The sequence below is a fragment of the Bactrocera tryoni genome, unplaced genomic scaffold, assembly GCF_016617805.1.
Source record: "Bactrocera tryoni isolate S06 unplaced genomic scaffold, CSIRO_BtryS06_freeze2 scaffold_621, whole genome shotgun sequence".
NCBI lineage: Eukaryota > Metazoa > Arthropoda > Insecta > Diptera > Tephritidae > Bactrocera > Bactrocera tryoni.
Window position 1 is genome coordinate 32824 of NW_024396292.1, and position 19412 is coordinate 52235.

Consider the following 19412-nt stretch of genomic DNA (forward strand, 5'->3'; position numbering starts at 1 on the left):
CTACCCTACAAGAAACTGCTGATCGTTTCACTAATACACACACATTTTTTATGTCAGAGCTGACGAAAAAATGACACTCAAATGACTGTTAATGCTTATGTTAAAAAGAGAAACCTATGAATGATATTGCTTATATGTATATGTAAGAATGAAATAGCTTAATTATTCAACACTGTCATCATTGACAGTAAAATGAAATTTAAAATGACTGTCAATGTTGATTTTTTCTTAAATAAACACTTTTCAACACGAAACATCGTTTATCAACACTGATCTGTATGCAGAAACCCTAATAAAAAGCCGCATGTGCGCGTTCAGAAATTGAAATCATATTTTCATCACTTATCAATATACTTATTACATGTGCGCGCATTGACTTGCATGTTCATACATTCATATATACAGTAGAGGCCCGCTAATCCGGATCAATTAAAACCGGCCCCTATCCGGAATATAAGGAAATCCGGATTACCAAAGACATATCAGAATTATGTATTATGAAAAAATATTTATAAATTTCTGTTTGTTTATTATAACAAATAATACACATGTTCCAAAAAAACAAAAATAAACTTAAACCAATAAAGCATAAAAGCGAATGTAGTGAATAATAAACATGTGATCCGGATTAGAGAATACGGATAGAGAATGTCGGTCCGAATTACAAGAGACATAATAGAAATTTTGAGTTTTTTAGCCCTGTCCGGATTACAGTGGAATCCGGATTAGGCCATGTCCGGATTAGCGGGCCTCTACTGTACTTATATGTACATATATTTGCATACATTGCCAAACAAATAATGCACAAGCATACAAACATACATATGCGTACACATATGAATATGTCACCAACAATCGGCGATCCATTGTATATTTCTTTCATGCATAACCAAACCACAACTAGGACAACGCAGTACAAGTGTCAATGGTGGTCTAGGTGGTAAGCGTTTCAAAAGTTACGATGAGCACGTAGGAGGTACGTAGGTTCGAATCCCAACGAAATTAATTTTTTAATTGAATATGTCACCAACCAAAAATTGAAACATTGTTCTACAAAAACAACAACAGCATAAGCATGGCAAAATTGTGTTGTTGGTAGAAAATCCGAGCTGTGCCGAAATAAACGAACAAACGATCGCCGATTGTCACCGCTTCGCTTGCTGCTCGAACATCTTCGCAGACAAGTTTGCGTAGATTCATATTGAGCAAGGTTGCGCGACCTGAATCTATCGCAACCTTTTCCGAACTCGTATAAGAAGTATAACTTCAATAAAATATAAAAATTTGGTGGAATGTGCGGGGAAGTTAAATAGTGCGCAGAATAGTGAACTCATAAATACGATGAAATATGTTGCAAAAGAAAATGACGAAAATAGTGATGTTGTGAATTGCGAAATTTCAAATGAAACTTTTAAACACATAGCAATAGATACTTCAGTTTCCTTAAGAGATTCTTTGTCCCATGATAGCAAGCTAAAAATTGAGAAGAAAGCAAATGAGATTAGGTTGTGGGCTATTAGAAATAATATCTCTCAAAATTCTTTAGAGGACTTATTAAAAACTTTGCGTAAGATAGGAGTTAATGATTTACCCCTTTATGCAAAAACCCTTTTGAACACAGGCAGGCAAAGAGCTAACATTAAAACTATGTCTAATGGAGAATTCCTCTATATTGGCATACAAAACTTTTTTCTTTCTAACACCGCAAATATTTTTGAGAATTTAGAAGAAATATTAATTGATATAGGTATTGATGGTTTAAAACTTTTTAAAAGTTCTAACTGAGTTTTATGGCCCATAATTGGTGCTATTTTAAACTTACGAAATGTGACACCATTTCTGATTGCTTGCTTTTCTGGTTTTAAAAAACCTGATAATATCAATTCGTTTATGGCAGATTTTTGTTCAGAAGTAAAGCTGTTAAGGGAAAAGGGAATTAAAGTTGCTCAAAACTGCACTTTAAAAAAATTTAATGTTCGCTTATTTTCATGTGATACACCAGCTAGGGCTTTTGTTACAAGTGTTATTTCACATAATAGTAAAAATGGTTGCCCAAAATGTTGTCAGGAGGGTATATACAAAGACAGACGAGTATGTTTCTCAAAAAAAGTTGGTTCACCTCGGACAGATTTAACTTATGCCTTAATAACTAGTCCATCTAATCATCTCGATGAATTTAAAACAAAAAAAAGTATTGTGGAGGAATCGGGGTTCGGAATGGTGTCACAATTTCCTTTAGACTCCATGCATTTAGTTGATCTAGGAGTCACTAAAAAACTTTTAAAGTTACTATTAAAAAAAGTGATATAAAAAGGATTAATGAAAAAATTAACTATATCACTCAATTTATCCTCTCGGAATTTGGCCGTATAGTTAGAAGCTTAGACGAAATTAATCATTGGAAATAAACTGAGTTTCGGCAATTTTTATTATACACTGGAATTTATCTCCTAAAAGATTGTGTTGATGGCGATTCATACTATCATTTTTTACTGTGCACGCTTTCAAGAAGCTAGAAAACTATTTTGAGACTCCTTTTGAGTCTGCCAATAGTCTTGGAATTGCTTTGGCTAGTCAGTTAAGTGCTGACGTTATTGAAATTTCAAGAGAAGATATTGATCATAAATATTTTTGCATTCCTCACGTCGAACAGTTTCTTCTCATTCCTCTTTTGCATCATCTCTTTCACGATTTTTCGCAACAACCCGCACATTCTGCTTAAATGATTTTAATAACATAAATTTAATAAACATTTTAATTTTACATGAGCTCTACAAGCAATATGTTTGGCAAATCAATCTTTGAAAGCCAAGAAGGAAGTGGTAAGAAAACAGAAATATAAGGCAGTCGTATCCCATTAATAATATTTAAATATCTATTTCAGATCATCAGATATTGATCCCAAGGAAGTTATATAGTATAAAAGACAACGTATCAGCAACCTCAACCCCTTCACAAGATAAGGAGAATGTACCAACTCAAGAATTAAATACGATGGCCATTCTAAACGAAATTATGGGAAAGCAGAGGGAAATATTGGATAAGATTCATACTTTAGAATCAAATGTAAGTAAATATTCTATAAGTTTTACAATTTAGATATTAATGCGGCTCTTTTTTAAAATACATAGCAACAGATATTATTCGATACATTAGCTTCACTAAATAATGGACAAGTGTTGATAACATTGAATCAGAAACAAATTACGAACAAATTGGAAACAGTGGAACAAAAAGTAAATATTTATATATAAAGATATAATTACAAATAAAATAATTTATTTGTATTTTCACAGTCTATAGATAGATCAGAAATGCTTGCACAGAGTTCCCTGATTAGGGAATGTAAGGTGCATTTAAAAAAAAAATTGAGCGATCGGTGTGCCTCATGACCGGAGAGGAAAAAGACGAGGCTCTCGATCAGGTAGCAAGCCTTTTACCTATTCAAAACTTTGGGGGATGTTTGGAAGTGGAAGAAATGTTAGAGAAACCTGAGTTCGCACAATCTACGGTAAAAAACATTATTTATAATATCAACATCTAAAAAATTACTGAAAAAAAGTTTTATGAAATAAAAATAATAATAGCATCTGAAAGAAAAAGAAATATTGTGGGAGTGAAACGATATGGCAGCACAGAAAAGCCAGAAGGAGAAGAAGAAGATCAGCAAGACGAGTAAGAAGTGTACGACGTGCGGCAGATAGAGCTGAATTAATTTTAATATAAATCGTTTTTTCATTGTATTTTTGAAATCCATAGTTTGTTTAATAAACCACAATATAATTTGTTAAATATAATTAATATTGTCTACATAATTGATCTTGCCCACAAATTTGGGGGCTCAACCTAAAAGTAATATATGTGTGTAATTGCGTGACTGGATATTTCAAGATGGCGAATCTACAAAGCTTTGATAAAATACGTGAAAACATACGACGAATGCGAAGGGAGACCATTAGTGCATTGCATAGATTTATTTTCGAAGACGAAGGTGATAGGCGAAATAGACAGAGGCTGCGCGAGTTTGAAGGTTTTAATTACGACGAGCATGACGACGAGTATGCGCAAAAGTCCGCATACATAGCATCAAATTTATCGGTAGCAGAATTGATTTCCATTTGCAACTTGCTACAACTGAGCTTCAAGCAGGAAAATGTACATTTGCACATCTTTCGAAATCTACAAAAAGGGAATTTGCTTGGTTGCAACAACGACGAAGAAGACGATAATGACGACGAAGAAAATGACGATTGCGAAGGCGAATACTGCGGTGAGGTAGCCACAGGCAACATAAACGGCAGAAATTGCGGCGAATTGGCGGACAAGTGGGCTAATCAGTCTAATCCAATTAAAAAAACAACAACCACTCATGAGAGAGAAAACGACGATTGCTTTGTATCATTTTCAAACAACGATTATGCAACCGAAAAAGAGAACACAATAACACCGAGAAGCAGAAGAGCGCAACCATCACAATTGTCAAGATTTGCAATGAATTTTCGCGATGTTAAAGAAACAGACGATATACCAATTGAAGTTTGGATAAACGAATTCGAGGAAACAGCAGCTGTTATTGGATGGGATGATTTTCAAAAATATGTATTTGCTAAAAAGTCCATTAAAGGTACTGCAAACTTATTTTTGAACAGCGAAAGGGGAATTGTTTCTTAGGAAAAGTTGAAATGTGCATTGTTGAAAGAATTTCAAACGGCAACGAACAGTGCTACCATACACAAACAATTAAGTGAAAGAAAAATGAAAAAAGACGAAAACGTGCAAGATTATTTTTTTTTAATGAAAGAAATCGAATCAAGGGGAAACGTTGAGAATGCTGCTTTTATCCAGTATGTGATCGATGGCATAAGGGACTTAAGTTTAAACAAAAGCATTTTGTATGGCGCTCGCGATATGACAGAGTTTAAACAAAAACTTAAAATCTACAAAATGGTGCGATCAAAATCAAAAGATGAAGAAAAAGAATGGTTAAGAACAAGAAAGTAAATAGTTATTTTAACAAAGAAAAAATAATAAATTCAGAAGAACGAAGCTTAAATAGATTCAGAAAAACAGTGAATAATGTTGAAGCGAAAGTGGACATTCGTTGTTATAATTGTGGTGTAAAAGGCCATACAAGTATTGATTGTAAAGACAGAGAGAAAGGTGTAAAGTGTTTTGGATGTAATAACTTTGGTCATATGTATGTCAAAAAATTGTCCAAACAAAAGCATACAAAGTGACAAACGTAATTAACAAATTGTTAAAACAAGTAAATATATAATGATGATAGAAGTAGTAATGACAGAAAAGAAGTGCTTAGCTTTGTTTGATACAGGCAGTAAATGTAATGTTGTTACATATAAAGTGTACGAATTATTGAAGAAACCGAAGTTGGTAGAATCAAACTTTTATTTAGTGGGATTTGGACAAAAATCAAATGAGAACAAAGTGAAACCGATTGGACATTTTGAAAAAAGTGTAGAAATAGATAATAACATTTTCAATTTAAATTTTCACGTCATACCATCAAACAGCATAGATGTTAACATTATTATAGGTGAATAATTATACTCCCAAGCTGAAGTGCGAATTAATTCAAGTGGTATTTTTGTACAAAAATTATATACGTGTGATATATTTGAAGAAGATGCGCTGATGAAAATTGATAAATGTAAAGAAGATGTAAACGTGGACCCACTTGCTAGTGCTGCTCCAAATCAAAAAGTTTTTGCTTTAATTGAACTATATACGCCTAATAAAACTAAAACAACAAATGTAAAAATGACAGTAGTGTTAAAAGACGATACGCCAATTTTTTCTGCACCTAGAAGACTTCCTTTTAGTGAAGGGCAGATAATTGGTAGGCAAGTTGAACAATGGCTTGAAGATGGAATTGTTGAAACTTCAGAGTCTGAATTCTGCAGTCAGTCCAGTAGTATTGGTGAAAAAACGCGATGGCACACCCAGGTTGAGTATAGACTACCGACGCATAAACAAAGTAATAATTAAGGACAGATTCCCACTGCCCTTAATTGAAGACCAACTCGATCGACTACAAGGCTCCAAGGTATTTAGCACGATTGATCTAACAAACGGGTTCTTCCACGTTGACGTGTCTGATGCAAGCCGCAAGTATACATACATCATTTGTAACACATAACGGTCAATTTCAATTTCTTAAGGTTCCATTTGGATTGTGCAACTCTCCCGGCGTTTTTCAGAGGTATGTAAATGCTATATTTAGAGATTTTACAAAAGAGGGAATTGCTCTCCCTTACATGACGACGTTATAATTCCGGCAACTGACGAAAAAGAAGCGCTAATTCGATTAGAAAAGGTTCTAAACTTGTGCCAAGGTTATGGGCTTCAAATTAACAAAAAGAAATGCCAATTTTTACAAAGACGAGTGGAATTTTTGGGCCACGTTATAGAAAATAACCACGTCGCTCCATCAAGTGTGAAAATAGAAACAGTTATGAAGTATCCATTATCGAAAACGTTGAAACAGTTAGATAGTTTTAATTGCAAAGCCGCTGAATGATTTGAAGAAGCAAAACATTGTATTTAACATGGTGGATGAACAAATTAAATCATTTAATACTTTAAAAACCCTTTTAAGTCAAAAACCAGTATTAAGTATATACAATCAGACGTATGAAACGCAGGTACACACAGACGCATCCATAAATGGTTACGGCGCTGTTTTATTACCTAAATCCCCAGATGATAGTCAATGGCACCCCGTGTATTATATGAGTAAAAAGACGATGGAAGCTAAGCGAAAAATTTGCAGCTACGAACTCGAAGTACTTGCTGTAATAGAGGTTCTGAAAAAGTTTAAAGTTTATTTATTGGGTTTACATTTTACCATTGTAACCGACCGTAATGCGTTTGCCAAAACAATAGACAAAAAAGATTTATGTACGAGAGTAGCTAGGTGGATAATGTTGTAGAGTATGACTACACTATCGAACACCGTTCTGGTTCAAGTATGAAACACGTAGACGCATTGAGTAGATTTCCGATTTTAACAATTACCGTAGATGACGTTACTTTAAAGATCAAAGATGCGCAAACACAAGATGACGAACTGCGACTAATTAAAGAAATTTTGCAAGGGAAGGAAAGTTATGAAGATTACTTTATGAAGGGTGACATTTTATATAAATTAGTAAACAACTGCGAGTTACTAGTCATACCCAAATGCATGCAAAGAGAAATTATACGACGAGCCCACGAAAAAGGGTATTTCGCTTTAACAAAAACTAAAGATATTATATCCAGAGAATTCTATTTTTCCAAACTGAATGAAAAAATTCAAAAGTGTATTTCCAATTGCGTTCAATGCATCGTTGCCAATCGCAAAAGAGGAAAACAAGAGGGCGAGTTACATCCATTACATGAAATAGATACTCCGTTACATACGTACCACGTCGATCATTTAGGTCCGTTAGAATCCACAAGCAAAATGTATAAGTATATATTTGCAGTAATCGACGCATTTACAAAATTTTCTTGGCTATATCCTACCAAATCAACATCAGCAAAAGAGGTCATCAGTAAGCTAATGACGCAAAGCATCAATTTTGGTAATCCAGTTAAAATTATCTCTGATAAAGGTTCGGCATTCACGTCCGAAGAATTTAAAGAATACTGTCGATCAGAAAACATAAAACAGGTTAAGATAACTACAGGACTACCACATGCCAACGGCCAAATTGAAAGATTGAACAGCAAAATAATTGCAGTTTTATCGAAACTAAGTATTGAAGATGCAACAAAGTGGTACCGTTATGTCGACTGAGTACAACAGGTACTAAATTCCACATATCATCGAAGCATAAATTTGACACCGTTTGAAATGATGATTGGGGCCCGAATGAGGTCTAAAGAAGATATTTATATTAAAGAGCTCATCGAAGAGCAATTAGTGCAACAGTTTAATTAAAAAGAGACGAAATGCGCAACGACGGAGAAAAACAAATCCTTAAGATTCAAGAAGAAAACAAAAATCATACATTCTGCGACGTAGAAAAGCTCATATTTACAAACTAAATGATATTGTTGCCATAAAACGCACACAATTAGGTAGCGGTTTAAAACTCAAACAAAAGTTTTTAGACCCCTATCGAATTACTAACGTAAAACCGAACAACACTTACGATGTCCAAAAACTGGGTAACGGCGAAGGTCCAAAAACAACAACAACGTGCGCAGAATTTATGAAAGAATGGCTAAATACATTTGATGACGACGATTCTACTTAATTATTCGAGACGAATATCACGCAGGATGGCCGATGTGTGGGAATGAAACGATATGGCAGCACAGTAAAGCCCGAAGAAGAAGATCAGAAGGACGAGTAAGAAGTGTACGACGTGCGGCAAGATAGAGCTGAATTAATTTTAATATAAATCGTTTTTTCATTGTATTCTTGAAATCAATAGTTTTGTTTAATAAACCACATTATTAATTTGTTAAATATAATTAATCTTGTCTACATAATTGATCTTGCCCACAATATTATCTGAAAAAACAACAAAATATATTAAATACAAATAGAATTGACTCTGAAAGAAAAGAATAATATTATCTGATTATTTAAAATATAAAACAAACATTTGTTTTCGCATATTATATTGGATTGTGGAGGCCGCCTTAAACGCATAAGATACATACTTATGTACATATTTAATTATTTTTGCGTATTATATTGGACTGTGCAATCCAATTTCAAACAACACGCAGTTATTTTCACTTACTTACTTAACAATTTATATTTGCTGCTTCTGATGATATTGCTGCTGCTGCCATTTACAATTCAGTTCTGATTTCCAATGCTATAAAAACAAATGAAGTAATTATTTGCAAATTATTTAAAAAAAATCACATAAAAATCAATCACTTACCTTCTTGTTGTAAGAGCCTCCTTTACGATGGTACATACGTTCACGAATGACATCTTTCAATCGTTTTTTTTATAACCCCTTTTGGGATTTTCTGTTCCCACTATTGACAATTATGTTTTAAATAAATCAATAAATAAAAGAAATTTTTTTCATCGAACTTAGGTAAACAAAATATAACCCAAAAATCTGCGTTGGTGTTAGTGCACAGAGAAAAAATGTGTAGTTGTATTGAAATATTTGAGAAAAGTGGTTAGTCGTGGCTGGCAGGGTACATATACAAAATACACTTATGTATGTGTGTGTGCTTAGGTTGTGGCGTGCAATTTTAATGTCCGAAAGTAGAAAAGTTTTGCAATTTTCATGCGCATATTCGAAGCGCACACTTCCACAGGCACACACGAGGAGCTCACAGGACAAGCTTGGGCTCCTGTGGGGGTGAGCAGGTGGCGGATAAATGGACGGCCTCCAAATATGAAAGTTAGCTGCGAATAATCAATAAGCAGTCCCCGACCAAAGCAGCAGGAATGGAGGGTATAGCTTAAAAAGCATTATCTACCCGACGAAGTCTCGGTGATGGGGCGAACCGATAACGCCCAAAACTACGTGTGAAACAAAGAAAAAGGGAAAAATTTAGTATACCGTGCCAGGATTTCAAGGATAAAAAGGATATGGTCGGATAGAGGAGATTATCCTGATCAAGGATATATGTAGTTATAGCCACAGAAAGCTTATAGTTTTCGGGATATTCGCGTTTAAAGTTGAAAATTTGAAATATTTTAATTACATATTTTCGATATATACAATTAACTTTGCACTTATATGTATTTTTCACTTTTATATCCACTAACATTTTACTAATTCATTTGTACACATTTTTTTTTTATAATATAGTGCAAAAATAGCTATAATTATACATTTAAATTATTGTTGTATTATGATTATTTAAAATAACAAATTACAAACTGTCAAATAATCAGTGTTACCTAATCGACATCATTTGTATTTTCAATTTTACTTGGTGCTGATGGCTCTCACAAATAAGTGCCCTTAGTTATTGGAAAAGCCAAAAATCCCAGGAGCTTCAAAGGTTTTAATAATCCACTTCATTACAACTTTTCCAAAAATGCTTGGATGACGTCTCGGATCTTTCATGATTGGTTTCACAAGATATTTATTAATGAAGTAGGAGGAAATAATTTTGCTTTTAATTTCTTTAATTTTAAAACATTTTTTTGTTTATAGGTCATCCAGTTTTCTCAAAAAAATAACTTGCCTCCGAAGGCTCTTTTGCTTATTGATAACTGCTCCGCGCATGCACCAATTGAGCATCTTCAAAGCAAAGGTGGCAACATAGTTGCATATTTCTTGCCGCCAAATGTGACAGCAGCTGTGCAACCAATGGATCAAAATCCCATAAAGTTAACAAAACTTGTTTGCAGAAGTAAGTTACTTGCTGAAATAATAGCTGAAGGTGGTGCACTGAATAGTCTGTTGATTCCCATTCCATCCGAAAGGCAATAATATTTCTGAAACAAGCTTGGGATGAGATAACGCCAACAGTGATGAGGAATTCTTGGTCAAAGTTGTTAAATTGGGACCCTGACCAATACGACAGCGATGATGATGTGCCACTAGCACAGTTGCTTAACAAAAATGAGGACTGCAATGAAGCTCTCCAAGTAAATCAAACTCTTTTAGCAGAAATTGATCCAAACAGTTTCATGTGTATTGCTGACATCGAGAAATGGAATGAAGATGAGTTTGAGGATGGAACTGGTTATGACCTAAGTAGCGATGATGAGTTTTCTGATAGCAGTGAAGACAGTTATTTCAAATGCTTTAGCTATTGAAAGCGTTAACAATTTAATAAATTGGTGCAACAAGAGTGAATTGTCTTCCAGTAAGCACATGGCCAATCTTTTGGCCCTCCGTAACGATATTGTTCTATCGGATTTAAAGAAACCAAAAAAACAAACAAATATTACTGATTATATGTCAAACAAAAATTAATTTTGAACTGAGCCCTTATCCTGAATTCGTACTTAATTTCTGAAATTTTAAGTTGTTTTATTTAAATAATTGTTATGTAGTAATGGACTGAGTTGTTATGCTTTTAAATAAAATAAGAAAAAAAATGTTTTTATATAGTTTTTTGGAAGTGGATTAACTCTTAGTTTTATTATTTACGTTAAAAAAAAAAAAACCGTCCAGAAATTAGAACATTTCGGGAATTAGAACTACCCCAAAAACAAAGTGGTTCTAATTTCCGAGCGTCTACTGTATTCATACCGATAAAAATTTAATGACGATTTGTCAAAGTATAAATATAATGTTAAAACAAAGAATATCACACGAAGTGAATAATATGGCAATCAATATTCCACACCTCTCTTTACAACAACAAAACAAAGTTAATAATATTATTGATAAATGCCCAAATCTTTTTTCTGATCCTGACGAAAAACTCGCCTACACCACTCTCGTAAAAGGTGAAATCCGGACAACAACCGAAACCCCTGTCTACTCCAAGCCATACCCGTATCCGATGGCATTAAAATACGAAATCGAACGCCAAATTGAAGAACTCCTAGATAACGGAATAATAAGGAGATCGAAATCTCCGTATAACTCCCCAATATGGATAGTTAACAAAAAGTCAGATGGCTCTGGCAAAAAAAAGTATCGAATGGTCGTAGATTATTGTAAACTCAATTCAGTTACGATCCCCGATAAATATCCCATACCAGAAATTAACGAAGTCCTTGCAAATCTGAGAAACAATAAACTATTTACTGTTATTGACTTAAAAAGTGGGTTCCATCAGATTTCACTTCGCGAGTCAGACATTGAAAAAACCACATTTTCCGTAAACAACGGAAAATATGAATTCCTCCGCTTACCCTTAGGTCTAAAAAATGCTCCGGCCACATTCCAAAGAGCACTAGACGATATCCTACGACAACATATAGGAGTAAGGTGCTACGTTTACATCGACGATGTAATTATATTTGGAAAAAATGAAGAAATGAAGATTAGAAAAGTCAAATATGAAAATCCAATTAGACAAATGCACATTTGCTAAAGAGGAATTCGAATTTTTAGGATATGTAATCAGTTCAAATGGGATAAAAACCAACTCCGAAAAAGTATAAGCGGTAGCTAAATTTCCAGTTCCACAAACTCTCAAAGAATTAAGATCCTTCCTAGGTATGTCAGGTTATTACCGACGTAAACCATTAACAGCACTATTAAGAGGAGAAACCGGTCATGTCTCCAAACGGAACTCGAAAAAAATAGAAATAGAATTAGACAACGAGGCCTTAGAAGCATTTAATAAAATAAAAAATGCTTTATTATCCAAGGATATAGTTTTAGCGCACCCAAATTTCGATAAAGATTTCGAACTAACGACCGACGCATCAGATTTCGCATTAGGTGCCGTGCTATCGCAAGACGGTAGACCAATTACTTTCATATCGAGAACTTTAAGCAAAGCCGAAGAGCATTATGCTACCAATGAGAAAGAAATGCTTTGTATAATATGGCCACTTAATTCACTTAGAAATTACCTCTACGGTTCAAAAAAAGTTAAAATTATCACCGATCATCAACCTCTTACCTATGCCTTAAGCCATAAGAATACTAATAGTAAAATGAAGCAATGAAAAGCCATTTTAGAAGAATATAACTACGAACTAACTTATAAACCTGGTAAAACAAATGTAGTTGCAGACGCCCTTTCAAGGGTACCAATACAAACAAATTCACTCACACCTACGATTCATAGCGATGAAAGCTCAAGTCACAATTTAGTCCCTTGTACAGAAGTTCCAACTAATGTTTTCAAAAACCAAATTTTTTCAAGATCGATGAAATATCTTCATATCAATTTAAAATAATTTTTCCAACATATCATAGACATATAATTACAGAACCAGAGTACAACGAACAGCTATTGATTTCTTACATGAAACGATACCTTAACCCCTTCTGTTGCGCCGAGCGACATCTTTTGTAAATCTAAATCTAAATTAGAAAAATGAGATATAAAATTATAATAAGAACTTATGAAATTGAACTTATAAATATGGAATTGTACAAATTAGCATACTTACCTTAATAATACATTTATATTACCTTCATTTATTACTTACCTTAATTCTATTACAATATTTAACGAAAGATAAGTACTTACCCCTTGTATTTACATTACCACTAGCTTAAGCCGTTAGTTTTAAGATTTAGGCTAAGCAATTCCAAGAACGGAATAATTGAAGCATTGTATTAAAGAACTTGAAAACGACCGCACGCGTCTTAATTTTTTATCGCAATTTTCGTGACAGGCAATTAGGCTTATTCATTTTATTCGCGCATTCCCAAGTTTTATTATCGCTTCTCAAAAACGCTTGAGAAATTTTTCTTGGCGCCCGAGCAGGGACTAAGTGCGTGAACTTACATAGTTTTAATAAAGTGCCAACTAATATTGTTAGTGCTAACTTTCGTTTCTAATTGCCTGTCAACTCGTTTCGTTTTCGGCCTTTCGACAAGTGAAGTGAAAACAAATTAAACCTGAAAAAACCTGAAAAACAAAACAAGAAAAAACGTTAACTTCGGTTGCACCGAAGCTAAATACCCTTCACAGGTGCATTTCTGTTAGTAACTATGTGTTCAGTTTGTATGGAAGCTATATGCTATAGTAATCCGTTCTAAACAAGTTTTTTAGACATTACATTGTTGCCTTAAAAAATAACATATACCAAATTTCGTGAATATATCTTGTCAAATGTGAAAGTTGTCCATACAAGAACTTGATTCCGATCGTTCAGTTTGTATGGCAACTATATGCTATAGTAAACCGATCGGAACAATTTCTTCGGAGATTACATTGTTGCTTTAGAAAATAACATACTATATCAAATTTCGTGAATATATCTTGTCAAATGTTAAAGTTGTCCATACAAGAACTTTATCCCGATCGTTCAGTTTGTATGGCAGCTATATGATATAGTTAACCGATCTGAACAATTTCTTCGGAGATTACATTGTTGCCTTAGAAAATAACATATACCAAATTTCGTGAATATATCTTTTCAAATGTGAAAGTTTTCCATACAAGCATTTGATTCCGATCGTTCAGTTTGTATGGCAGCTATATGTTATAGTGGTCCGATATCGGCCGTTCCGACAAATGAGCAGCTTCTTGAAGAGAAAATGACGTTTGCAAAATTTCAAAACGATATCTTAAAAACTGAGGGACTAGTTCGTATATATACAGACAGACGGACAGACAGACAGACGGACATGGCTAAATCGACGCAGCTCGATATACTGATCATTTATATATATACTTTATAGGGTCTCCGACGATTCCTTCTGGGTGTTACAAACTTCGTGACAAACTTAATATACCCTGTTCAGGGTATAAAAATAACAAATTCAAATCAAACATATCGGTTTATGTATGTACATAGTATAAAAAGTGCTATGCATAGTGCAAAAGTGTAAAAAAAGACAAGCGCTAAAGTTATCCCTAAATAAAACGTGAATTTTTGGTTAAATACAGTAGCCAAATATACATACATATACAAAAAAAAGGGAAAAATAATAATTCAAAAACACATATATATAGAAATACATAAAAAGTGGTACTTATATACTTACATATGTACAGCTGCGGTCAAAATAATAGTAGTGCCCACACATTGAAAAAGAAATGAAGAAGAAGTAGAATGTTTTCATTTAAATACTTTCCTTGTTTTTATTTTAAGGAACAACCACTCTTAACAATAAAATCATAAAACAAAACTTGGGAAAAAATTCATTACAACGTTATAAAAAAATTATTTCATACGACCTTATGCATATGGACGGTCAAAAAAATAGTAGTATGATTTTATTTAACAAAAATATATTTCAATTAGTTCTTCTTTTCATCTGATTTAAATTGAAAATAATAAGAAAATTAATTATAAAATAATTAGTATTTAGTTGCGTATCCTTTGTTCGATATTACAGCTACACATCGACGATGCATTGAATTAACGAGATGTTCACATCGTTCCTTTGGTATCGATTTCGAACAGAAACTGCCTTTTTCACATCGCACCACAAATTCTCTATTGGATTGAGGTCTGGAGACTGTGCAAGCCATTCCATGACCTCAACCCTGTTCCTTTGAAACCACTGCTGCGCCAACTTGCTTGTGTGCTTTGGGTCATTGTCCTGCTGGAAGACCCAAAGTAGTGGCATTTCTTCGCTGGCAAAAGGGAGCATGATTTCCTCCATAATTCGAACATACATAGTACGATCCATGATTTCTTTTATCCAGTATATCGGTCCAACACCATAAAATGAAAAACATGCCCAAATCATAATACTTGACCCACCATGTTTAATAGTTTTAGTTGGGTATTTCGGATTGTATTCGGAACTAGCGGGTCGTCTGACATATTGGCGAGATCCTCTTGCACCATGCAGCACGATTTTGGATTCATCTGTCCACAAAATATTTCTCTATTTCTTAAGGGGCCATTCCAAGTGATCGTTCGCAAACTTAAGCCTTTGCGCTACATGCTTCTTAGTCAGTAATGGCACTTTTCTTGGGCTATGAGCTGCTAAGTCCTGTTCCCGCAAACGTCTACGGATAGTTTCCACGCTTGCTTCCAGCTGCAAGTCACTCTTGATATCAGTTGCAGGTGCGAAAGGATTACTTTTCGAGTATCTAACCACACGATTGACTAATTTAGCGGTCATTGCGGGTGGCCGTCCACGTGTTTCCGGTTGGGATTTATATTTTAACGCGTTTGAAATCATTGTCGGTGAACAGCCGATAATTTCTTCAACTTCTTTGTAAGTTTTTCCGTTTGAAATTAGTTTTTTGATAAGGTTGCGCTGTTCAGCGGTGCAGTGCTTTCCTCGTCCCATAGCTGAACAATCTTTATCAGATTATCACAAAAATTTACGAAAATACATCAAAAAATGCATTACTTAATAAAGGGCAAAGAAGAAAACGCGAAAAAATGGAAACATTTAACTATGTGCAGTAGTAGCACTACTATTATTTTGAACGCAACTGTATATACAACGTTGAAGTGGAGTGATGTGACATGTACAGCGGCCGTAAGAGTGAAGTACCGCTATTAAATACTTACCGCTTCCAGCGCCGCTACCAAACCCCGTAAATATATAGTGTCGCCAAGTGTCCAATTTTGCTACGTCAACTCCTTCACATCGCTGCCATCACTCGCTGCTGCCATAAAACCGCCGCTGCTATGAATCCGCTGCCGTAGTGGGAATGAGCTGCCGCTGGATCCTGTGCCAAAGGGACGTAAGCGCCGGCAAACAGCCGACGCACCAGGTAACGAGTGCGAATTAGTGAAAGCAGTCCAAAAAAAGCAAACTACAACAAAACAAGTGCACTTTCAGTTTTTGGCTCTCCCTTTTTTCACTTTCAATTGTCATATACCCAAGCATGATGTTACTGTTTTTGGTGTGTCTACTGATTTGACTGATCTTAATTTACCAACCCTTCTGGATATCTTAAAATATAATTATTACTTAAGCGAACGTTCTAAAACAGAACAAAAAAAGTTTTCCCGTTAATCATTCACTATTCAAGTATAAGATAAGTTGATTGGAATTTGGGAAAAACTTGGTATAGAAATAATGCTGAAAAAAGTGTATGTAATAAATTGAATAAATTACTTGACAAGTATCAAGAGAAACTCGAGAGAAGAAACAACACCCAACAATTTACAGAGTATGTAAAATCTCTGGAAACAATTTTTTACATTGGAACATGTAAATGCGATTTGAAGGCAGCTCCATGTGCATGCGGCTGGGTTCCCGAACACCTCAAAGAGTTCATGCACGATCAACATAATCAGAGAAGACTAACAATGAGTGCATTTATGATGGAAACTGAGGAGCAAGGAGCAACGTCACCACCGGTTCAAGAAGATATGGATAGAAGCACAAGTACACAATACACAGAGAGATACGATTGTTTTAACTTTGCCTTGGTATGTAACAGATTTGGTGTGCCTGACAGAGTAGCATCAGCATTGGGAACCGCTCTTTTGCAAGATTTTAACCCTCTCATGCCCGAATTAAAATGGGCGTGGCTAAAATTTTTTTGAGTAGACATATAAGCTAGAGTTGACCGCAATATCAATTGACAAAAATTTCAATGTCCTAGGTGTCCTGGTTCAAGAGCTACAGGATGTTGCGTATATGCAACATTGGGCAATGGGGTTATATATTTAAAGTCAAGTTGATTTTTTTTTCAAATGCCGTTTATTTATATTTATGTATGATAGGACACGAAACAATTTTTTTGGGGATTGGAGAACAAATGCACATTACATTTGCTGCATTTACAGCTTGGAAACCCAGTGCTGCATACTCTACATCTTCCTCTTGTTCCCCATTCCGGCCAATGATTATAACCATCAAGTCGTATTGAATTTGCTGGGTCTGCAACATAAGCTCTTTTACAGGGGTTTGATTCGGAGCCCGTAGAAGGAGCTGGTGATGATGGAGCTGGTGATGATGGAGCTGGTGGTGATGGAGCTGGTGATGATGGGGATGAATTCATTGTCAAAAGGAGTGATGATGGACGACCTCTCTTTTTGGCGACAACTGTAGTTTGACTTGCGTTCAAAAGCTCGGAAGCAACATCCAATTGGAAATTTATGAGCGGCATGTGCTTCAATTCGCCGTCTGTATGTGTGATGTCTCTGCGGTACAACAACCAACTGTTTACTTAACTTGAATTTATGCACCAGTATACTATACGCATGTACCATTTATTTGAGCGGTGGTTGATTTTGTACAATTCAAGCAGCATGTCCGCAAGATCAACCCCTCCCATGTGTTTGTTGTAACATTCAACTATTCCTGGACGAGGTATAGTTATAAACTTCTTCTCTTTGCGGCACCATCTGTTGCATTCACTCATGGGGTTCTTACCTGCATAATTTGAAACTAATTGTACGCTTTTATTATCATACCAACGACAAGCAATCAAGTTGTGTGTTGCTTCATATTTGAAATCGCTTGATCCTCGTCCTCGTTTTTGAAGGTCTTTCTCACTGATTAGAGCACAATTTTTCAATCGGTTGCTTCTAATTGTACTAACGGCCAATATGCCTTTTTCTTTCAGAGCAATCATCAAGCTTATTGACGAAAACCAATTGTCAAAAAACAGTTTGAAATTTTGTTTACTGGCAAATTGGATGATAAAAATAGCACGATATCTGATGAAATACCCAAGCCATAAGTCTTGCACGTTCCTTCTCCAATGTACAGAGTAAAATCATATATAATTCCAGATACACCAGCTCTCGTAAACATTTTGAAACCCCACTTGTGGGGCTTCATTGGAAGATATTGTTTCAAACTATGTTGACCTAAGAAAAGAATGTACTATTGTGTTATTCAGAAATGTATTCACAAATAATAAGTTACCTTTATATGCAATCATTTGCTCATCTATACTTTGGAATTCTTCTTGCGAAATTTCATTGCATTTTTTTTTTATGGCGTCCAACAGAGGCCGAACCTTGTACAACTTGTCATATTCAGGTGTTCTCTTCTGAGGCTGTTTAGAATTATCGTTCAAACGGAAAAACTGTTTAATTGGTTCGAATCTATTTCTCGGTAATGCATTTGCAACGGCCGCTAGTTTGAAATTGGCCACCCACGCCATTCTATAAGCTGGTATTTTCACAACTGCAAGGTAAAGAAGTATGCCAACAAACCTTTTTATTTCAGGCACAGTGCATTTCAATTCTATGCCCTTCGTTTGTATGGCATATAAATTCGTTTCCTCGCATATTTTCTGCCACAGTTCATCCGCAAAGAAAGTACTAAAATATTCTATGGGGGTTTTCACCTCATTGCTGCATAATTCACTTTTCCAAGTGGTCTCGCTTTCCATAAACTCTGCACTCCTCCACTTCAAACTCTTCAAATCAATATTTTCCATCACCTCTTGTACAACGTTTTCATTTTCATTCAAATCTCCATCATTTTCGCTTCTAATAAATTGGTCAATCAAACCAACTTCCACATTTTCAGCTCGGTTATCCAAATTTTTCAAAGTTTCTTCTATAATTTCGTCCATATTTCGATCTTCTTCTTCTTCACTTTCCTCGTCAGCCGAATCATCCCAATCAAAGTTGGCAAATTTTTCAATCTCAGCTTGAGTCAGACCTTTTGGGCGCAACTTAGATTGTGCATACAAAAAAAGTTTTATTTTTCGAAAATTACCACAATAGACCAATGTTGCATATACGCAACACGACATTTACAAAATTATTACAGACAAACTAAATAAAATTTTCATGCCGGTTTTTTTAAATTACTCTCTTACCTTTCTTTATTTATTTGTTGAACTTGGTTTTTCGATGAATTAATTATATTAATGTTTTTTGACACTTTTTTAAAACAACGTTTTTTTGAAAAATTAATTTGTCAACTTTGCTCTCGGGAGAATGGCTACCA

The 19412-nt window shown here is 34.8% G+C and overlaps 1 protein-coding gene across 1 annotated transcript; it reads right to left on the bottom strand.

Moving 5' to 3' along the window:
- Positions 1 to 18159: 18159 nt before the first annotated feature.
- On the bottom strand, positions 18160 to 18856 carry LOC120781332 (piggyBac transposable element-derived protein 1-like). The gene is made up of 2 exons (XM_040113530.1): positions 18375 to 18856; positions 18160 to 18306 (listed from the first exon to the last, which is right to left on the bottom strand). Exons 1-2 carry the CDS (start codon positions 18844 to 18846, stop codon positions 18302 to 18304), a joined length of 477 nt encoding a protein of 158 aa, XP_039969464.1. The 5' UTR covers positions 18847 to 18856; the 3' UTR covers positions 18160 to 18301.
- Positions 18857 to 19412: the final 556 nt, after the last annotated feature.